Below are 19,838 nucleotides of genomic sequence, written 5' to 3'. Positions count from 1 at the left end.
CCCTAACTAAAGATTCTTGAGCTGCTAGCATTGTTTAGCGCAGACCAGAATTCCCAGACTTGCCTCCTGGGAATCGCTGGTGAAATCCCCCAGGTTTCCGGCGGTCTAGGGAGGAGCCGGCACTCGGCGGTTCTCAGCCCCGAGTGCGCATTCGCGTCCCCTGGGAAAGTGTTTCTGTTTTTTGTTTTCTAATACTGGAGTCATCATCTCTGGGGCTGGGGCCAGGCACTAGTATTTTTAAAGGCTCCTCAGAGGCTGCCAACGCGCAGCCAATGCCCAGAATCAGCGCCCTAGGGCAGGCTAAAGAAAAAGTTGCGCGACAATTTTGTAAATGAACATTTATCGGAAACATTTTCCGGAAATCTTGTTAAAAATAACCGTGTACAAAAACTCATGTGCAATAAGATTGCATTACTGCAAAAAGGATTGTAAGACTGGAAATTAACTTTGGTTATGAGAAAGCGTGGCGTCTTCAGTTATTTGCATTTAAACAAATTTTACCGTAGTCACGTACGTTATATTAAGGGAGCTATTTAGAATTCAAGATGCATTTTTTCCAGACAATAATAAAGCCCACATTTATTGGGATCGTCTGGTACTAGGTAGCGCCCTGGGGACTCCTAAGCGCTTCGCTTCTGCTCGCCCAGGGGCGGACCCCACCCGAGCGCCAGACCTTCGCGCCGGCCTCTCGCAGCGCGCGGTAGAAGCCCAGCCGGCCAGCTCCGCCCCTCCCGCAGGCCCCGCCCCGATGTCCGGAGCTTCCCCCGCCCACTCAGCGTGGCGGGATCCTCTCCCTGGCCTAGCTCTCCCGGCCTCGCTTTCGCTCCGCGCTGCCCTTCTCTTCCGCGGTCATCTGGCTTCCCGGCGTGTTTTGTTTGCGACGCTGTCGTGTAACAGCGCGCTTTACGGCCGCGGCGACGGCGCGAGCCGGCGCCAGGGCCACTCCGGCCGGGAAGCAGGACAGTCGAACGAGGTTGATGCCCGGCGGCGGTGCGAGCGCGGCGTCTGGCCGGCTTCTCACCGCCGGGGAGCAAAGGGGGGCTCGGGAAGCGGCGGCGTCGACGTCGAGGAGCGGCCCGGGGGGCTCCGGCTCGGGCGGCGGCGGCAGAGGCGGAGCAGGCGGCCCCGGGCCAGGGAGTGGAGGCCCGGGGGGCCCAGCGGGCAGGATGAGCCTGACGCCGAAGGAGCTCTCGAGCCTGCTGAGCATCATCTCGGAGGAGGCGGGCGGCGGCAGCACCTTCGAGGGCCTGTCCACCGCCTTCCACCACTACTTCAGCAAGGCTGACCACTTCCGCCTGGGCTCGGTGCTCGTCATGCTGCTGCAGCAGCCCGACCTGCTGCCCAGCGCGGCGCAGCGCCTCACGGCGCTCTACCTGCTCTGGGAGATGTACCGCACCGAGCCGCTCGCCGCCAACCCCTTCGCCGCCAGCTTCGCGCACCTGCTCAACCCCGCGCCGCCCGCCCGCGGCGGCCAGGAGCCCGACCGGCCCCCGCTCTCAGGTACGCCGGGGGCGCTCCGCCCGCCGCGGCCGGGTGTGCGTTGGGGGTCGGTGGGGTCATCACTTTTCCACCTGCGCTTCTGGGAATTCGCCCGCAAGTGAAACTGCCTCCTTTTGAAGTTATCCCCCCTAACTGTAAAATATGGAGAAGCGGGGGCTTAATTATAAATTCATGGCACCGAAAATTATTGCTCTCAACACTACAGGCCGTCGAATCTTGCAGCTCAGTGTGGGCCTTGACGTTTCTAGTACTTCAAATACAGTTCTTTCTTATAAAGCTCGTCTGAGGTGTGTAAAATTGCTGCTAATGCCATACTGATCTGCCCCTGGTTTTCAGTCTCAGACGAGTAAGTAGAAGTCGTTATTCAGAACCCGAAGAACTTGGACGGAAATACGCGTTAAATAGCGTTTAAGGACTTTGCAGCTACCTTCGTTGGTCTGTTGGGTGTCTTTGGATGATGTGATGGGGGCAGGGGATAGAGGTAGTCTCGTTCACGGCCTCGAGCAGAAGACGCGTGACGACTGGACGTGACGTAAAATGTATACTGTGCGACACTGGTAAGATCAGATCAGTGGGTTCCACGCGAGGCTGCCTTTTTTCTTTCTTTTAAATTCAAGCAAGAGATGCTTTATGAGACTTGACTTTAGGAGAAGATTCGTAGCCAGGAGAGGAGACGGTCACAGAGGGGATAGTGAGGAGGGATAAGGGGACCTGTAAGTCACAGACAGGGATCAAGGGGGAAGCTGGTAGAGGTGGGAACAGCATGATCTTACAGGACCTAACGAGTGGGAAAAGGGGCAGATGATTCTGTGAGGAGGGGCTGCTATAAAGGAGTCAGGGGTTAAGGCAGCGGATTTTGAGGTAGTACCAGGAAGTGTTTTGCAGCTCAGGAGAGCTTCTGCATTATAAGCTAGCCGTTGTCTTGCCTTGGCACCCCTTCTTCATCTAAAGCATCTTCCGGTTGGTTTTCTGCACTGCTCTTATCTAAGGGGCAGTCTTTGTGTTGCTTTTAAGGTACAAGTACTGAACCTGGCTTTCAGGAAGTTTGAGAATGCCCAGAAAGGGAATGCAACAGTTATGAGTGGTCAAAACCCACTCCTGGGGGCAGGGGACATGGACGGCCCCACCCAGGGTTTCACCGGTTCGGATCCTGGGCGCGGACCTAGCACTGCTGGTCAGGCCATGCTGAGGCGGCGTCCCACATGCCACAACTAGAAGGACCTACAACTAGAATGTACAATTATGTACTGGGGGGCTGTGGGGAGAAGGAAAGAAACAAAAACCCACCACCCTGGGGTGCCCTTAGCAGAGGATGGGACAGTGTGGGATTTAGTCAGAGGGTCCTTCGAATTCCGAAGGGTGGGTTAGGTAAAGGAACTATGACTTATACAATGTTCTCAGATGCAGTGAGTCTAACCCAGATCTAGACCATAGACTGCATGCGGAGAGAATCCACGCATTGGTTCTTTTACCTGTTTGTGCCTCAGTTTCTTCCTCTGTAAAATGCAGATGATAATTCCTAGCTTGTAGAGCAGTTATGAGGAACAAAAGTATCTGTGATAAGTGTTACCCATTATCATCATTACTTTTATTACAGTAGGTAGGGATGGTAGTGAAATACACATCAGGGAGTATCAATGCCAAGGCTTATAATACAGCATGTGTAGTCTGAGCATATAGTGAGTATATTTTTAAAAAGTTTTGCAGGGGGCCGGCCCTGTGGCCGAGTGGTTAAGTTTGCGTGCTCTGCTTCGGTGTCCCTGGGTTTCCCCTGTTCGGATCCTGGGCGCGGACATGGCACCACTCGTCAGGCCATGCTGAGGCGGCGTCCCACATGCCACAACTGGAAGGACCCACAACTAAAATATACAACTGTGTGCTGTGGGGATTTGGGGAGAAAAAGCAGGAAAAAAAAAAGATTGGCAACAGTTGTTAGCTCAGGTGCTAATCTTAAAAAAAAAAAAGTTTTTCAGATGATTCTGAAGCAGAGCCAGAGTTGAGAATGCATCTGGAGGTAAATAAGATGCTTCCCAGCTCTCAAGAAGCTTGCGGTGTCGTTGGGGACGGAAACATAGTCAGGGCACAGTGTGGTAAAGGGCTGTATGTAGTAGGTGTCACAGAATGCTCGGGGGCACAGAGGAACGTCCACCTGTGTAGCTGGAGAGATTCTCAGAGGGCGTGATGTTTTTGGTGGATGTTGATTAGAGGTGGGGGTGGGTTGGGAAGGGTGTGGCCCTTTATTTAAGTTTTTTGAGGAAGATCAGTCCTGAGCTAACATCTGCTGCCAGTCCTCCTCTTTTTGCTGAGGAAGGCTGGCCCTGAGCTAACATCTGTGCCCATCTTCCTCTGCTTTATATGTGGGACGCCTGCCACAGCATGGCGTGCCAGGCGGTGCCATGTCCGCACCCAGGATCCAAACCGGCGAACCCCTGGCCTGCAGAAGTGGAGCGTGCGCACTTAACTGCTGCGCCACTGGGCCGGCCCTAGTGATTGCTTCCTTGTCTATTCAACTTCACAGTTGCTGGTAGCAGCAGAGAAGAAAGAAAAGCATTTCTGAGTGCTGTGGTTTTGTTTGTTCTTGCTTGCATATGTAAGCTTTAACCTTTGCAGGAATTGCGGCATGTTAGAAAACAAAATTCTTAATAGTTACAAAACCTTTAAGTTTCAATTATATTGCCACAAATCATAGAATTTCAAATGACCTATTAATTACATTTTCATAAATGTATATATTTGGTTAACTAACACTTAATTATAATTTTGTCTTTAAAAATATGTGAGTTGAGGTGGCAAGTAGCAAATGCTAATTTTACCAGATTCAATTTAATTTTTAAAAATAACCATCGGAGAAATCATTATACATTTTTGTTTACAGGATTTTTACCTCCTATAACTCCACCAGAAAAGTTTTTTCTTTCCCAGCTGATGCTGGCACCCCCAAGAGAACTCTTCAAAAAGACCCCTCGACAGATTGCCTTAATGGACGTCGGAAACATGGGCCAGTCTGTGGACATCAGTGGGCTTCAGCTAGCCTTGGCTGGTAAGGAGGAGTCAGTGGTTTGGGCATGCTTGTGTGGTACTTAGGCCTTTTTTTCTTGAAGTACTTCACTTAAAAGGAAGGTCTTTGTCACTGCTAAAAGGTTAGTATCTTCCATGAAAAACGTAGCTTCAGTACTGGATCCTTGCCAGTATGGCATATAAATTCATTTTGAGTTTTCTCTTGAATTGATTGCTTTTCCAATATAAAAAGAATGCTGGACAAAATTTAGTTTAAGAAAATTTTCCTGGGACTGCCCTGGTAGTGTACTGGTTAAGTTCATGCACTCCACTGAGGCAGCCCGGGGTTCACAGGTTTGGATCCTGGGCGGGGACCTACATACTGCTCATCAGGCCATGCTGTGGTGGCATCCCACATACAAAATAGAAGAAGATTGGCATAGGTGTTAAGTCAGGGACAATCTTCCTCAAGCAAAAAGAGGAAGATTGGCAACAGAAGTTAGCTAAGGGCCAATTTTCCTCACCAAGAAAAACCACTTTCCTGATGTCAGTTCTATTCAAAGTGATTTACAGATTGAGTGCAATTCCTATCAAAATCCCAACAATGTGTTTTGCAGAAATAGAAAAACCCATCATAAAATTCATATGGAATCTCAAGGACCCTGAATAGCCAAAACAATGTTCTCTTGGTACCCTGGTTGAAAATCATTTGACCGTATGTGAGAGGGTGTCTTTTCTAGGCTCTATCCTATATCACTGGTCTATATGTCTGTCTTTTAGGCCAGTACCACACTTTTGATTATGGTAGCTTTGTACTAAGTTTTGAAATCAGGAAGGGTGAGACCTCCACTTTGCTCTTCTGTTTCAAGATTGTTTGGCACCTTCTGTGTTACACATATAAGCAAGTGAATAGGTGTTCTAGAAGCAAAAGCTTGTCGTGACAGAAAATACTAGAGGGACCTTGAGCTGGGTGGTCAGAGGAAGCAGTTCTGAGTCCTGAAGGATAGGATGAGGCAGCTTTTGCTCACCTGCTCTAATAAAATACAGATGCCTGGGTCTTAGCACTTGAGAGTGATTCATTAGGGAAATTCAAATAGAGAGCCAGACTTGTGAACCCTTGACCTTGTGAGTAAGGGAGCTGCAGTGTTAATTTTGACAGTGCCGCATCCTTAGACTTGTGCGCCTGTGACATTTGGCTTCTTAGAGAAGGTGACATCTTCCAGTAAACTACTGTTTTCTTTGGAGCATTCTGAACCTCACTTTTTAGCTACTGGGTATTAACCATACAACAATAGTTATTTTCTGAAACCAAGAGAAATCTTTTTAAGACTTTGAAGATTGCAGGTACACAAAAGTACTCATTAACTACTAGTGCCAGATACAATCTATTAACAGAAATGAAATGATTATTTCCTTAACCAGAGATATGAAAACTGGGTTACAGAGGTGATAGGCAATTTCAGTCACCTTACTCAGAAGCCATGTATGTTCTGAGGGTTCCAGCTTTGTATTCAATAAATTTGTATTCAATATCTGACCTCTTTTTTCAACTTGTGCTGACTTGAGTCAGCCTGTGAGGAAGTTTTAAAGTATAAGAAGCTCAGAAAGGAATATGTGACTAGAGTTAGATTGAGAAGCTTGGCAGAGTGGCTAAGCTTGCTGCTTGCTGTCCCCTAGCCAGATCGAAGGTGTCCCAATCTATTGATTTTCACAAGTGCAAAAAAAAAACCCACCAAAACTAATATTCTCTGGAGCTGGCTGCATAGATCATCTCTGCAGAGGCCTGAAATTCCGATGTTTTAACAGTGGGCTCCAGGGACTAAACATGTACTTAGGGATGATGCAGTTGCGTTTTCTTAACTTTAAAAAAACAAGCAGACAAGTTAAACATAAGTAACTATAAGGGGCAGAATTTTACACTGTTAACAAAATGACAATGTTTATTTGAGAGGTTTCGCTAAAAAGTCCTGCCAAACCCCTACACTAGCTAATTTACCACACAAGGTACCAATTTTAAAATTTTTCCTACATCTTGGTCAATAGTATGTTTTCCGACTTTTTGTATTTCAGCAACCTGAGATGAAAAAATGGCATCTTGGGATTATTTTATTTTATTTATTTTTTTGAGGAAGATTAGCCCTGAGCTAACTACTACCAGTCCTCCTCTTCTTTGCTGAGGAAGCCTGGCCCTGAGCTAACATCCGTGCCCATCTTCCTCTACTTTATATGTGTGATGCCTACCACAGCATGGCGTGCCAAGCGGTGCCATGTCTGCACCCGGGATCCGAACCGGCGAACCCCAGGCCGCCGAGAAGTGGAACGTGCGAACTTAACTGCTGCGCCACCGGGCCGGCCCCTGGGATAATTTTAATTAACATTTTTTCATGTTAAGTCAGTGAGGCTGAACATCTTGTCACATGTCTAAGGCATCTTTCATATGTTTGGCCATTTTTCCATTGGATTCATAGTCTTTTATTGACTTTGGTAGCTCTTTAATCAGGAATTTAGCCATCTAGTGTTTTTAAAATTACAAAATCTGAAATATGGTACTTTATAAAACATGCATGTGCATTTTAAGGAGTTATAATAAAGTGAATAAAGAGCAGCCACCACCCTTGTTAAGAAATGGAGTATCCAGGACTTAGAGGCTCCTTGTGTGTTTCTCCCCATTGCTGCCCCCATCACTAACCTGACTTTTGTGGTAGTCATGCATGATTTATCTTATAGCCCTCCCTCTTGTGCATGCCTAGAGTTTCACTTTGCATGTTCTTGAACTTTATATATATAGAATCATACTGTGTTTATTTTTTTGTACTTTTTCCTGTTGTTATTTGTGAACTGAATCCATGTTGATGACATGTAACTGTAGTGGTTGCTTTTCATTGCTGTGGTGGTATACTCACACAGTGGAGTACCAAGTTCTTTATCCAGGCTATTGTTGATGGACATAATGTCGCTGTGAACATTCTTCTATGTTCTCCTGACATAACACATGAAAGTGTTTCTTCTAGATGGAAACATAAGCACATGTAAAAGTTTACTAGGTCATGGCAAATTGTTTTCCAAAGTTGCTGTGGTATTTTTCATTCCCATTAGCGTGTGCAAGTTACCTGCCAACCCCCTCTGCATTTAATAATGTCAAGCTTGTTAATTTTTGCCACTCTGCAGAGTATGTAATAGAATCTTGTGTTTTAATTGATTTTTCCCTGGTTCCTAATGGGATTGAACAACTTTTCAGATGTTTATTGGCAACTTAAGCTTTTTTTAAAAATAAAATGCTTGTTGAAGTCATTAGCCTACTTTTTCCCTATTTTTTAAAATTGATTTGTAGGAGTTTTGAAAAAATATATATATTCTGAATCTGGCCCTTTTTGTATGTGGTGCAGATAGCTTCCCCCAGTTAGTAGCTTGTCTTTTCACTGTCCTTGTGGTGCCCTCCATTTTACAATGTCTCCTATTTTAACCTTTTTCAGAACGCCAGTCTGAATTGCCAACCCAAAGTAAGGCTAGCTTCCCTAGTATTCTCAGTGACCCAGACCCGGATTCTTCTAACTCTGGATTTGACAGCTCAGTTGCCTCTCAGATCACAGAAGCTTTAGTCAGTGGACCAAAGCCACCTATTGAAAGTAGGTATATATAATTTTATACTCTTGGTTTTATTTTATCAGCATCCTCTGAGACTTTTCGGTTTTCTGAAACATCTTGTTATTTTTGTTGCTGCTTAAACTTGAATTTAATGAGAAACTTGCTAGTATAGGGTCTAGAACATAGTAGAGATGCTCAGTAAGTTTCTTCTCTAATAAAATTACATACCAAGTTTTTTATTATATACCTATCATCAGCTACCTGAAGAGATATATTCTCTGATTTTACTGAAATGAGTCTATTTTTATACCTTATCAACTTTTTGTTTTATACCTCTTTATTAATCCATTCTCCATTGTAAAGTTTTACTTCTAGCTCTTAATTTACTTTAATTCAGAGAAAACACCTATGAACTTGAAATACCATGGCTGCATCTTTTGGTTTTATAGGTTTCTGTGTGGTTTTAATGGTGAAGGCATGCTCTCTGCGTGGGGATAGGCACATATCTTCCAGATATGGTGTCACCATGAGTTTAAAACTTGCACTGTGACTTTTTCTGCCATTTACAGTAGATCTTTGACATAAATGGGTGTAATATTTGAAGTCTCAGCCAGTCACAAGTTTGCCTGAAGGTCCACGGCACATATGGTTTTTATTTAATACTTGCTCAGGCACATCTGTGACTTGCATGGGCTACCAGAAAGGTCTGTAAAAAGCAGCTCAATCAGGTAGTGAGTCCAGCGCACCACCAGGCATCCCCACCTCACGGGAACTTGATCACATAAGTAGTAGTTCTTGTGAAATGTTAAACGCTTCCTTGTGTAAATGGTCTGAAGAGAGATTCAGATGCTAGTTCTGGTGATGATAAGTGATGAGAGTGTAGTTTAAGAGAAAGGGATGGTTCTTAGCCAAGAGACAGACATGCTCAATAAACTAGAGACTAATCTCAGATTTCGTGGGGGCAAGTCTCCCTGCTAGGAATAACCCTTTTAGGCCCTTTGTGGAAACCAAAGTGAGGCATGAAACTTGTTCAGCAGAAGTCCCAGCCAGCATTTATTTTAGTGGGTTTATAACTTAAAGATCAATCTTGTTTTATAAAACAGTTGAGGTATTGAGTCACTTCATTTTCCTGTTGTATGAAAATGAACATGGCGTTTGTGAATTTAGGGATTTATGAAAGTCTCCAGATTCATTTGAGAATGTCAAAAGTCAATTATACTTTTTTCCCCCTGCCATTTCAAGATTATAAGATGTAAAGGTAAAACTAGTACAAATCATAGTGGTCTCTGAATAACATAGTGGTAACTAAGAAGAGGATGAGTGAGATCAAAAAGTATTTCATTTTTCCCATCAAAAGACTGTTACCAGTATAGTAAGTTGTGTCCTTTTGCTGTAAGTGGTGATGATGCTTGAATTAAAAGTTGTCAGGTTGTGGTAATGCTTTTCTTTCCTCTCTCCAAAAATAGCTTTGGTTTCTTGTTTGTATTCTGAATAAAACCCTGACTTTGTATATCATTTCTGCTTCTCATTTTCAAGTCTGAGAGTTTTATCACATTATTCTTGTTAAAAGAGGTGTGGGTGTACTTCATTAACTGAAATAACGTGTGAGGTGGGCACAGTCAAATATTACTGCTCTCATTACAGGCCATTTTCGGCCAGAGTTTATTCGTCCGCCACCTCCACTGCACATCTGTGAGGACGAGCTGGCTTGGCTAAACCCGACAGAGCCTGACCACGCGATTCAGTGGGATAAATCAATGTGCGTTAAGAATAGCACTGGTGTAGAGATCAAGCGAATAATGGCCAAAGCCTTCAAAAGCCCCTTATCTTCTCCTCAACAAACACAGGTAGATATTTATTGTAAAGATTTTCTTATCTTCAATCCATCAAGTGTTTATTTTTGGTTTTCATAGTGATAAGTGACCAATAAAATGATCCTGTCAACATGAGCCAGCAGTAGGAAGTTTTGGGATCCAGAGCCTTTTGGATCTCCGAGGCTTCGTTCTGCTGCTCCCGCTGTGGTGGGGCATGAAGTATGATGACTACAGACGCACCACCTTTCACTGGGATCCGTTTGACTCAGGGAGAGAAGAGTAGGATGGGTCTCGCTTTGCACTCTGCTCCAGCTGTGTGCTAGCCGGGCATGTCACATATGTTGTTACACGTAAGTTGGACAGTCACTCTCCTGAGGGTTGGCAGAATCACAAACATTTTATGGCGGAGAATGAGGCCCAGGGAAGGTAAACTAGCACCCATCACCCAGCTGGTTAGTGGTCGATTTGAGATTCAAAATAGTCCCTGTTGTGCAACGATAAGACTCCCCACAGGGGAAAGGCAAGGACACCGCTCGGGGGTTTCTGGTTGGTAAATTGTGTTCAGTTTCCATACTTTCACATCAGATCTTGTCAGGAGATAGTGACAAAAATATTATTTTCAAGGTCAAGTAATAGCCGTGTTCGTAGTTCACCTTACTAGACCATCCTGAAATATAGTCCAGTGTGGTACGTACAAGTAGGTAGGGGAAAGAGCATAGAAAATTTAAAAGAAAAAGCACTTATTTGGCAGAAAAAAACTTTTTGAGGATACCCATTTGGATCACGCAGTGTGAGTGCGACTTGCCCAGTAAAATACTGCCGACTGGTGGGTGCGGCAGGTGAGAGCTTCTGTTCTCCACTGGGGCTAGGCGGGGCTCTTCCTGATGTTCCTCACTTCTCTGTGCTCTTCGGGAGAACCAGTTGGTAATTAAGATTATTTTTGGTTATAATGGATGACAGAAAAAAACCACCTACAAAGGACTTGACGGTATTGTTACAACCCAGACAATATGTATCCAACCAGACAATACTGAGCCTGGTTTAATGCCCAGGGGGAATCAAGCATATTTCTAAACTGTCTTAAAGGTGTTTGTATTTTACTATCTTGGCAATTCAAATATAAATTAAAAAATACCAAGACATGATGATTATGGGTTTGAGGGAAAAACGTATGAAGTTGGCTCAATGCAGATCATTTTATGGTTTTTAGTATAAAATACTTGTTTTTGTATGTAGGAAAGAAAAAGAATTTCTAATTTGACTCAAGAACCTCTCTTTCTTTAAAAATTTGATTGTATTTAGCTCCTTGGCGAGTTGGAAAAAGACCCCAAACTTGTTTATCATATTGGCCTCACTCCAGCCAAGCTTCCTGACCTGGTGGAAAACAACCCTCTAGTGGCTATAGAAATGTTACTGAAGTTAATGCAGTCAAGCCAGATCACTGAGTACTTTTCGGTCCTGGTCAATATGGACATGTCTTTACATTCAATGGAAGTTGTAAATCGGTAAGTTTCTATACTTGATCAAATCTGTGTGTGTTTCTTGGGGGGGGGGTAATAGATCCTGATTAAATGGCACGAGGGAAAAACTAGCAACAATTTTTATTTTCCTGATACTGTTAGCCTGAGAAAACCCTTTCAATAAATATTCTGAGCTATAGTGTTCACTGCATGTGAGTTTAGCATCCATTAGTAGGAACTTGAAGGATAGGATTTCAAATATTTAGCATTAATAGAAGCATAAATGAAACTTAATTGCTGAAATTTATTTCTCTATATATAGTTACATCTTCTTTACCTCTGCACAAATACAAACATTACATTATTGTTTTGTTAATGAGTAACGGCCATATCGTGGGAAAGTATGGGTCTTAAGAGCTGAGAGAATTCTGGGAACGTCATCCTAGAAGTCCCTGACTCTTCTCCCAACCTTTTTCTTTTTGTTTTTTTGAGTAAGATTAGCCCTGAGCTAACATCTGCTGCCAGTCCTCCTCTTTTTGCTGAGGAAGACTGGTTCTGAGCTAACATCCGTGCCCATCTTCCTCTACTTTATGTGTGGGACGTCTGCCACAGCATGGCTTTTGCCAAGTGGTGCCATGTCCACACCCGGGATCCGACCAGCGAACCCCAGGCTGCTGAAGCAGAACGTGTGCACTTAACCGCTGCGCCACCCTCCCAAACCCTTCCTGACTCTGTCTCTTGACTCTTGTCACTGTCCAGGAAACAATGCATTCCCTTTTTTTGTTTTTAAAGATTTTATTTTTCCTTCTTCCCAAAGCCCTCCGGTACATAGTTGTATATTTTAGTTGTGGGTCCTTCTGGTTGTGGCATGTGAGACCGCCTCAGCATGGCTTGACAAGCAGTGCTGTGTCCTCACCCAGGATCCGAACTGGTGAAACCCTGGGCTGCCAAAGCAGAGAGCATGAACTTAACCACTCGGCCGCGGGGCCGGCCCCCCTGCATTCCCTTCTTGATGTGCTCTGTACGGTGTTTTCCCATTTCATATTATTTTCCTTACTGACACGTTTTAGGTAAGTTATGAATTTAATAGGCTTGGGAGCCTTCTATTGTATTACACTGTTTATTATAGGGTGGCCGTATGTCCAGGTTTGCCTGAGGTAGTCCCAGTTTTAGGCTTCTTATTGTGGGCTTCCTTTCCTGTGTTCTGTTTTGGGTGCTAAATTATATGTCCTTTTGCTAACTGAGGAAATCCATTCTGAGGGCCAGGCAACTCCATTTCAGTTAGAGCACATTTTTTGAATGTTCATTTGTAAGTTGGAGATTATATTTTTTTAAGTTACTTGGAGTTGCACTAAAGAATATGTCTTTTGGGGCCGGCCCTGTGGCTGAGTGGTTAAGTTTGTGCACTCTGCTTTGGCGGCCTGTGTTGCACCGGTTTGGATCCTGGGCGTGGACCTAGTACCGCTCATCACACTGAGGTGGCGTCCCACATATAGCACAACTAGAAGGACCTGCAACTAGAATATACAACTATGTACTGGGGGGCTTTCGGGAGAAAAAAAAGAGGAAGATTGGCAATAGATATTAGCTCAGTGCCAATCTTCAAAAAGAGAAAAAAGAACATGCTTAAAAAAAAAAGGAGATGGTTCAATTATATTTAAGGGAAAAAACGTATGTCTTTTAAGTTAATCAACTGGTGAAAGCAAGCCTAGCAAGCATGTGCATAAGAGAGTGCTGTTTTGGGGTGGGAGAGGGAGGAAGCATGCCGTTTTTAAGTTTATTTCTGTCACTGGCAAAACTAGTTAGCTGCTTGTTGAAAACGTGCCACTTCACTTCTGCCCTCTGCTTTTTCAAGCCGTTCCCCTTCCGCTGGGCTCGCTCTTCTTTCAGGGCTGCGTTCTGTTCAAGTCCCTGGGCTGCCCGGGCGCTCAGTGCTCGCTTCTTCCTCTTAACGACATTCTGGTAGCGGTTATTGTCTTACCAGACATTTGGCACTCAGTCCAAGAACAACTGCATGTTTTTATCAATATTACTCTTTCTAGAGAATAATTTCAAGGACAAGTTCTGCCCCCCTCCCCTCGGCCCCCCAGCACCTGTCACAGTGCGTTACCTTTAAGTGTGAAACAGACTTGTGGATGACACACGCACATCTGCCCATGCCAGTCTTTCCTTGGAGCAGCAGCTCCTCAGTGCCTTATCGAAAAAAAGTCCTAGTCAAGTAAGTTTAGAATTACCTTTTGGAAGTTCATACCGTATAGCTAGTGTAGCATACCTTTATCTGAGCAGGGACTTCCCACTCCACCTTTTTTTTCCCTTAAAACCTTCCACAGAAGCCTTTGGAAAACCCCAGCCTCCCCCGTCAGGACTCTGCACTGACTCAGATACGCCGCCATGGCTTTTGTTACACTCCAGCCAGGTCTTCCCCACCGCGCTCCTGAACGTGCCGATTCCAAACTTTACTCAGACTGTTACTACTTACTCAGTTATGAGGGACACTTCTCTCCTTAGCTTTCAGTTTAAGTAACTTGCCTTTGTAAGACTTTTTCCCAAGTCTTTTCACTTATTACTCTTTTTGCAAACATCTCATATTAGTATTTAGTTATATATTGTAGTGTTTAGTTACTAAACTCACATCTTCCTTCAGACAAGTGTGTGGCTCCTAGGTTTGTTTATGTAAGTATATTTCAAACTAGGTAAATATTGGATCATGTATCAGAAATTTACACTAAATTGACTGAAGGAAATTTTATATTTTATGGTTATGTGTTTTTTAATGTTAGCAAATAAATTAACAGCCCTCACCTTCTGACTTTATGAAACAGACTGACTACAGCTGTTGATCTGCCTCCTGAATTCATTCACCTTTATATATCAAATTGCATCTCTACTTGTGAACAAATTAAGGATAAATATATGCAGGTAAGTAATAGAAATTTCTGTAAATTTTATAAATACCTGCCAAGAAAATGAGCACACTAAAATTTGTTTCTTGTTTTTCAGAATCGTTTGGTGCGTCTTGTGTGTGTCTTTCTCCAATCCTTGATCCGTAATAAAATTATCAATGTGCAGGACTTGTTTATAGAAGTACAGGCATTCTGTATTGAATTCAGTAGGATACGAGAAGCGGCTGGCCTTTTCCGGTTGTTGAAGACATTGGATACTGGGGAAACGCCTTCTGAGACCAAAATGTCAAAATAATACCTCAGCAGAACCATCCATTCATTGTTCAGTTGTACTGTGATCGCATTTGTAAAACTGTTAAAACCCTGAGTGGATTGCTTAGTCTAACGCATTTAAACAAAGTGACTTTATCTACTTAAAGCAAAGTTTTGCTTTCCTGGATGACTTTTTCCTTTAGATGAATTTTTGGTAAGAACTTGGAAAAATAGGTCTTCTAGGTGTCTTGCTGATGATTATCCATAGGAAGAATGGTTATCCCCAAAAAAGTTGTTGCAAAAAAAGTAGATGAGGTCTTTAGCACTTAAGAGCAAAGTGCTTGTTTTTGTTTAAAACACAAGTTAGGGGCTTCTGGTAAGTCAAGAATCCAGTTTTCCTAAGCTTCCCATGTTAAAAGTAGTATTTAACGAGTAAATGAAGACCTTCTTAAGAGTTTCTTGTATTGCCCTTGAGATGAAGTCACTTGAGTGTTTTGAATCATCAGGTGGCGAACAGAAGTTTGATCCTTGAACCCATTTATGTGCATAGCTCTTAACTTCTCATTAAGCACAGTTTGAACCAAGGACATACTTGGAACTTTATCCTGTCTTCTTATGAGGACTTAGTTGACAACAGAATAAATGCATTTCTTGGGCCTCTTAGAAACCTTTTTTGAGGCTATAATAGCTGGTATAGTTTTCTGGTTTTCCTCTCTTGAGATGTTCATTAGTTCTATTATTAAAGACAGTCATTTTTTTGTTTTAAGGAAAAACAGTGCTTTGGGAGGTCATATCACTGAGGAACTGTCATGTAAAACTGCTTGCTGAGTGTGTCTGTGCCTCCTGCTGTGGTGGGGCAAGCGACCTGCCTGAGGAGGAGAGTACGGGGCATCGTGTGGCTGTCAGCCCTCATTTCACTTTGGACAACAGTGCCTTAAATTAAAGTTCTTTTTTATGAACTCATTATCTGATGTACTTTTTTATTTGATGATGTGATGAAAACTTCCTCATTTACTGAGTATTTTTCAAAGCATATTCTTTATGGGGAAATCTTTCAACAGGAATTACCTTCCAATCCAACTCAGAGCAAAAGTTAAAGGACACCAAGCCTAGTGGTGGTGTTTTTTTTTTTTTTTTAAAGATTTTATTTTTCCTTTTTCTCCCAAAGCCCCCCAGTACATAGTTGTATATTTTTAGTTGTGGGTCCTTCTACTTGTGGCATGTGGGACGCCACCTCAGCATGGCTTGATGAGCGGCGCCATGTCCGTGCCCAGGATCCGAACAGACGAAACCCTGGGCCACTGAAGCAGAGTGCGCGACCTTAACCACTCGGCCACGGGGCCGGCCCCAAGCCTAGTGGTTTTAAGATGAGTACAAGTTCCAATCTTGCAATACTGTAATATTACAGTCTTGCAATATTTGTGAAAAAGAAGTATTCCTAGTTTTATAAGACATTTTATATCTTAGGTATTATGAAAGTAAGAGATTTATAAATATGTCTGCTTAAAGGAAATAAGGACCCAAGCCGATGTAATAGGGGAGTGCCTTGAGACATGTAAAATGGCAACAACCTTGATTTCTCCCAGTACCTGAAAGTGGGCGTCACTGTTGTGCATATTAGCACTGGGAAAAGAAACATGAACTTAGTCACATACTTTGCGGAATGGCAAAGTTTCAGCCACTGCCACTGCTGGAAGCAACGCAACCTCGGGCTCCAGGACCTACCAATTTGCTGATGCCATTAAACTGGCCAACAGCAGTGGAACTCATGGCTGAACGAAGCTGATCTAACACATATCTTCTCTGTTAGGCACAGCACAGCCGCCTTGTGCTTAGACCACACTTAAGCTCTATGCTTAAGGGCCATTTTAAACTGAAATCACCAACAAAAAGTACAAAGTTTCAGAAAATGTGACTAAGTAAACGGTGAAAAGGACAGGTGTTGACAGTTTGAGAACTGAAACCAAGGCAGAGCATCCTCTTGTTTAACCTCAACTGGGAACACGTTTCAGGCAACTCACAACCTGTACCACTTGGTGGTGTCCAGACAACCGCAGAAGTGCACATACACTGATGCTGGGGTTACAGAAACATCTGAGTAAGCAAATTAGCAAACGTGGACTCTGCTAGTAAAGAGGCTGACTGCTGCTAATTATTTCAAGATCACGGTATTGGTATTCACTTGGAAGAGGAAATACGTTCAAATTTATTTTTGTTTTTTTGGTGAGGAAGAGTGGCCCTGAGCTAACATCTGTTGCCAATCTTCCTCTTTTTGCTTGAGGAAGATTGTCACTGAGCTAACATATGTGCCAATCTTCTTCTATTTTGTATGTGGGACACTGCCACAGCATGGCTTGATGGGCAGTCGGTATGCAGGTCCACACCTGGGATCCGAACCTGTAAACCCCCAGCTGCTGAAGTGGAGTGTGTGAATGCAGCCAGTATACCACCAGGCCAGCCCCAAAATTTATTTTAAATAAATAGCTTAGAAAGAATAGTTAGAGAACATTTCATTTAAAAAAAAAGTCAAGATTTACATTTACACCAGCAAAAGGTTCTTCAGTAAACATAAAATAGAAGAAAGTTTACCTGAAATAAAAGAAACTATAATCCTGGGATTCAGTATCTGCAATCAACTTTTAAGTGTAATCACATGAGTTCAAGGTAACTGTCATGTTTTAAAAAATACATCTTGAATTCTGTGGATTTTCTAGTTGCAATTTCTAGCTTTAATATCTTCATATCACCTGTTAAAAATAAGACAGCACTGAGTAACATCTTAGGGTAGAATTCAGAGAAGTTACTTCAATATACATTTTGTAATGATTCACATTCCCATGGAGAATGACAGATCACATACCTATTTTAAATATTTTGAGTGTTATCCCTTTAAGATAACATTTCAAGGGTATGGAAAATTAAGGCATGGGAAGAACTTTTTACATACTGGATAAAACTCTTCCCAGCCTCTACCTAAAGACATTTTGCTGATTTCATTTTATATCTGATCTGCCTTTCCTCTTATGCAATCACTACTGTTCTTATGGGGAAAATCCCTAAGGTGCTTCCAAGAGCACCTGTGTCACCCTGGGATTCAATAAGTGTCCAGTCAGCCCTCAGAAGTCCTGGCGTCCCAGGTTTCTCATCAGCCCATAGTACAAAAGCCTACAACTCAGCAAAAAGAATGGACTGACTGACCTTTTACTTTTTTGAGGAAGATCAGCCCTGAGCTAACATCTGCTGCCAATCCTCCTCCTTTTGCTGAGGAAGACTGGCCCTGAGCTAACATCCGTGCCCATCTTCCTCTACTTTATACATGGGACGCCTGCCACAGCATGGCTTGCCAAGCAGTGCCATGTCTGCACCCGGGATCCAAACCAGTGAAACCCGGGCCGCCGAAGCGGAACATGCGCACTTAACCGCTGTGCCACAAGACCAGCCCCTGACCTTTTATTTTTAACATAATGCAAATACTTTTTAAAATTTACAACTTATTTTATACTTTGCTGTTAGAATGAGGGCAAATCTCTACCTGCATGGCTGATTGTGACATTGTAGAAATTTGACTTGTAACTAGCAATACATGTATTAGTATTTTTGAAAATGAATCGCTTTAAAGTGTTTTTAAAACTTCAAAACCTACATTAACTGGGAAAGGTGTAGGTGGCTTTCCTCATTGGTTGTTGCATCACAGAAGCACAACGTGGGTTAAGCCACAAAACTAGCTTTCATTCAGGTCAGCATCCTGTGCTTCATAAAAATCACAAAGCAGTTTTACACTGAGCCCGAAGAAACTGCTTTTGAGTAAAACGTATAATTACCTCAGATTCTAGTTACTAATATATACATACCAATTTAACCTCAGCCTTCATTGAGCAAATGAACGTTTTTTGTGGGGAAGATTGGCCCTGAGCTAACATCTGTTGCCAATGCTCCTTTTTTTCGCTTGAGGAAGATAGTCGCTGAGCTAAATCTGTGCCAATCTTCCTCTATTTTATGTGAGATGACAAGCAGTGTTGGGTCTGCACCCGGGATCTGGACCTGTAACCCCCGGGCTGCAGAAGTGGAGCGTGCGAACTTAACCACTCCGTCACCAGACCAGCCCCCAGATAAACTCTAATGTGAAGACACTGTTGCCAAACTAAGCTATCTCACTAAGGAATTTGGTTACACTGGGTATTTCATCTAAATGGGAACAAATGGGATCCAAATGGAAGTCTATGACTGTTTTTATGATCTAGCATCCTTGACTCAGCAAGGAGATCACAAAGTGTGCAGACAGGTTATTTACTACTCGTTTAAGCCCCAAAACTGTCCGAAGGCTCACTGACTGCTTTTCCTTAAAACATCTGAGCGCTCTTTGGGAATGCCTTTCTTGGAAAGCTGCTCAAGGTACGGGGCTTCCAAGTTGCGGTTACTGAGGTCAGACCAGTGGTTCGCTTCAGGAGATTTTGTCATCGTGTACCCCACAAGAGAGCAAACTGCTGGAGGACACTGCAATTCGGCCTTTTACTGTCATCATTCCCCAGTAACCACAGGGAGCAATCTTTCAGGAAAGGCTGCGCACACTCAAGGTCCCCGGAAGCCGGCGCGCAGGAACGGTTACCTGCCAGGGTGCTGCGCGTCTGCCCCGCTCCAGACCGTCCGCTCTTCTGGCCACAGCGCGCAGGCGGCCACGGGCCGAGGAGAGCTCCACACCCACGGACGCGCGGCCTTGCGCACGCTGCTGCGGCTGTGAGCTAAAAAATACTGTTTCTCTATTGTTTGTGAGTAAATGGCCTTTATGACAATTGTTGAAGGAAAATGATTACTGCCATAAATAATATAACTAACCCTTCCCTAAACCTCTCAGATTTAGTATCCTTTCTTCATTTACATTCCCTATAATCCCCACATTTTATCAACTTTATGTTTCAGCAAAAATTCTGGTTAACATTTGATCCTTCTTTATGCTTACTTCCATCTACAAAAAACCTAACAAAGGGAACTTTTTCCTTTTGAAGTACTGAAGAGTTGTCTCTTCTCTTGCTAACTTCTCTATCTGCTATTAAAGATGTGTGTTTCTAGAGATGAGGCTACTACAATTCTTCCAATCTCTTCTATTCATAATTTAGTGTTCAAACTTCTGAATTAAGGAAAGCTGTATTTGTTAGCTGCTGATCAAGATTAAGAAATCACACTTCCTTCATCTGTCACAGTATTCTTTTTAAAAGTCAGTTTCATTGGCTACTGGGAAGAATTGATTAAAGCATTTCTTGCTGGTATGTTTCTTCAAATACAAAGTGCAAACAATCTACTTAGTATAGAATCAAGGACATATTTTCCTG

The 19,838-nt window shown here is 43.3% G+C and overlaps 1 protein-coding gene and 1 non-coding gene across 2 annotated transcripts; one reads left to right on the top strand and one right to left on the bottom strand.

Annotated features, from left to right (window-relative positions):
• The first annotated feature begins 906 nt into the window (after positions 1 to 906).
• On the top strand, positions 907 to 15,474 carry CNOT11 (CCR4-NOT transcription complex subunit 11). The gene is made up of 7 exons (XM_046663515.1): positions 907 to 1,500; positions 4,376 to 4,540; positions 7,971 to 8,123; positions 9,727 to 9,929; positions 11,199 to 11,401; positions 14,179 to 14,275; positions 14,357 to 15,474. The coding sequence occupies exons 1-7, from the start codon at positions 978 to 980 to the stop codon at positions 14,552 to 14,554; spliced, it is 1,542 nt and encodes a 513-aa protein (XP_046519471.1). The 5' UTR covers positions 907 to 977; the 3' UTR covers positions 14,555 to 15,474.
• Positions 15,475 to 18,927: 3,453 nt separating this feature from the next.
• LOC124240496 (small nucleolar RNA SNORD89) lies at positions 18,928 to 19,041 on the bottom strand. The gene has a single exon (XR_006888890.1). It is a non-coding gene; the product is annotated as a small nucleolar RNA SNORD89 (small nucleolar RNA).
• Between the last annotated feature and the right edge of the window lie 797 nt (positions 19,042 to 19,838).

Source organism: Equus quagga, chromosome 5 (genome assembly GCF_021613505.1).
Source record: "Equus quagga isolate Etosha38 chromosome 5, UCLA_HA_Equagga_1.0, whole genome shotgun sequence".
Lineage (NCBI taxonomy): Eukaryota > Metazoa > Chordata > Mammalia > Perissodactyla > Equidae > Equus > Equus quagga.
This window is presented reverse-complemented; position numbering and strand designations above follow the sequence as displayed.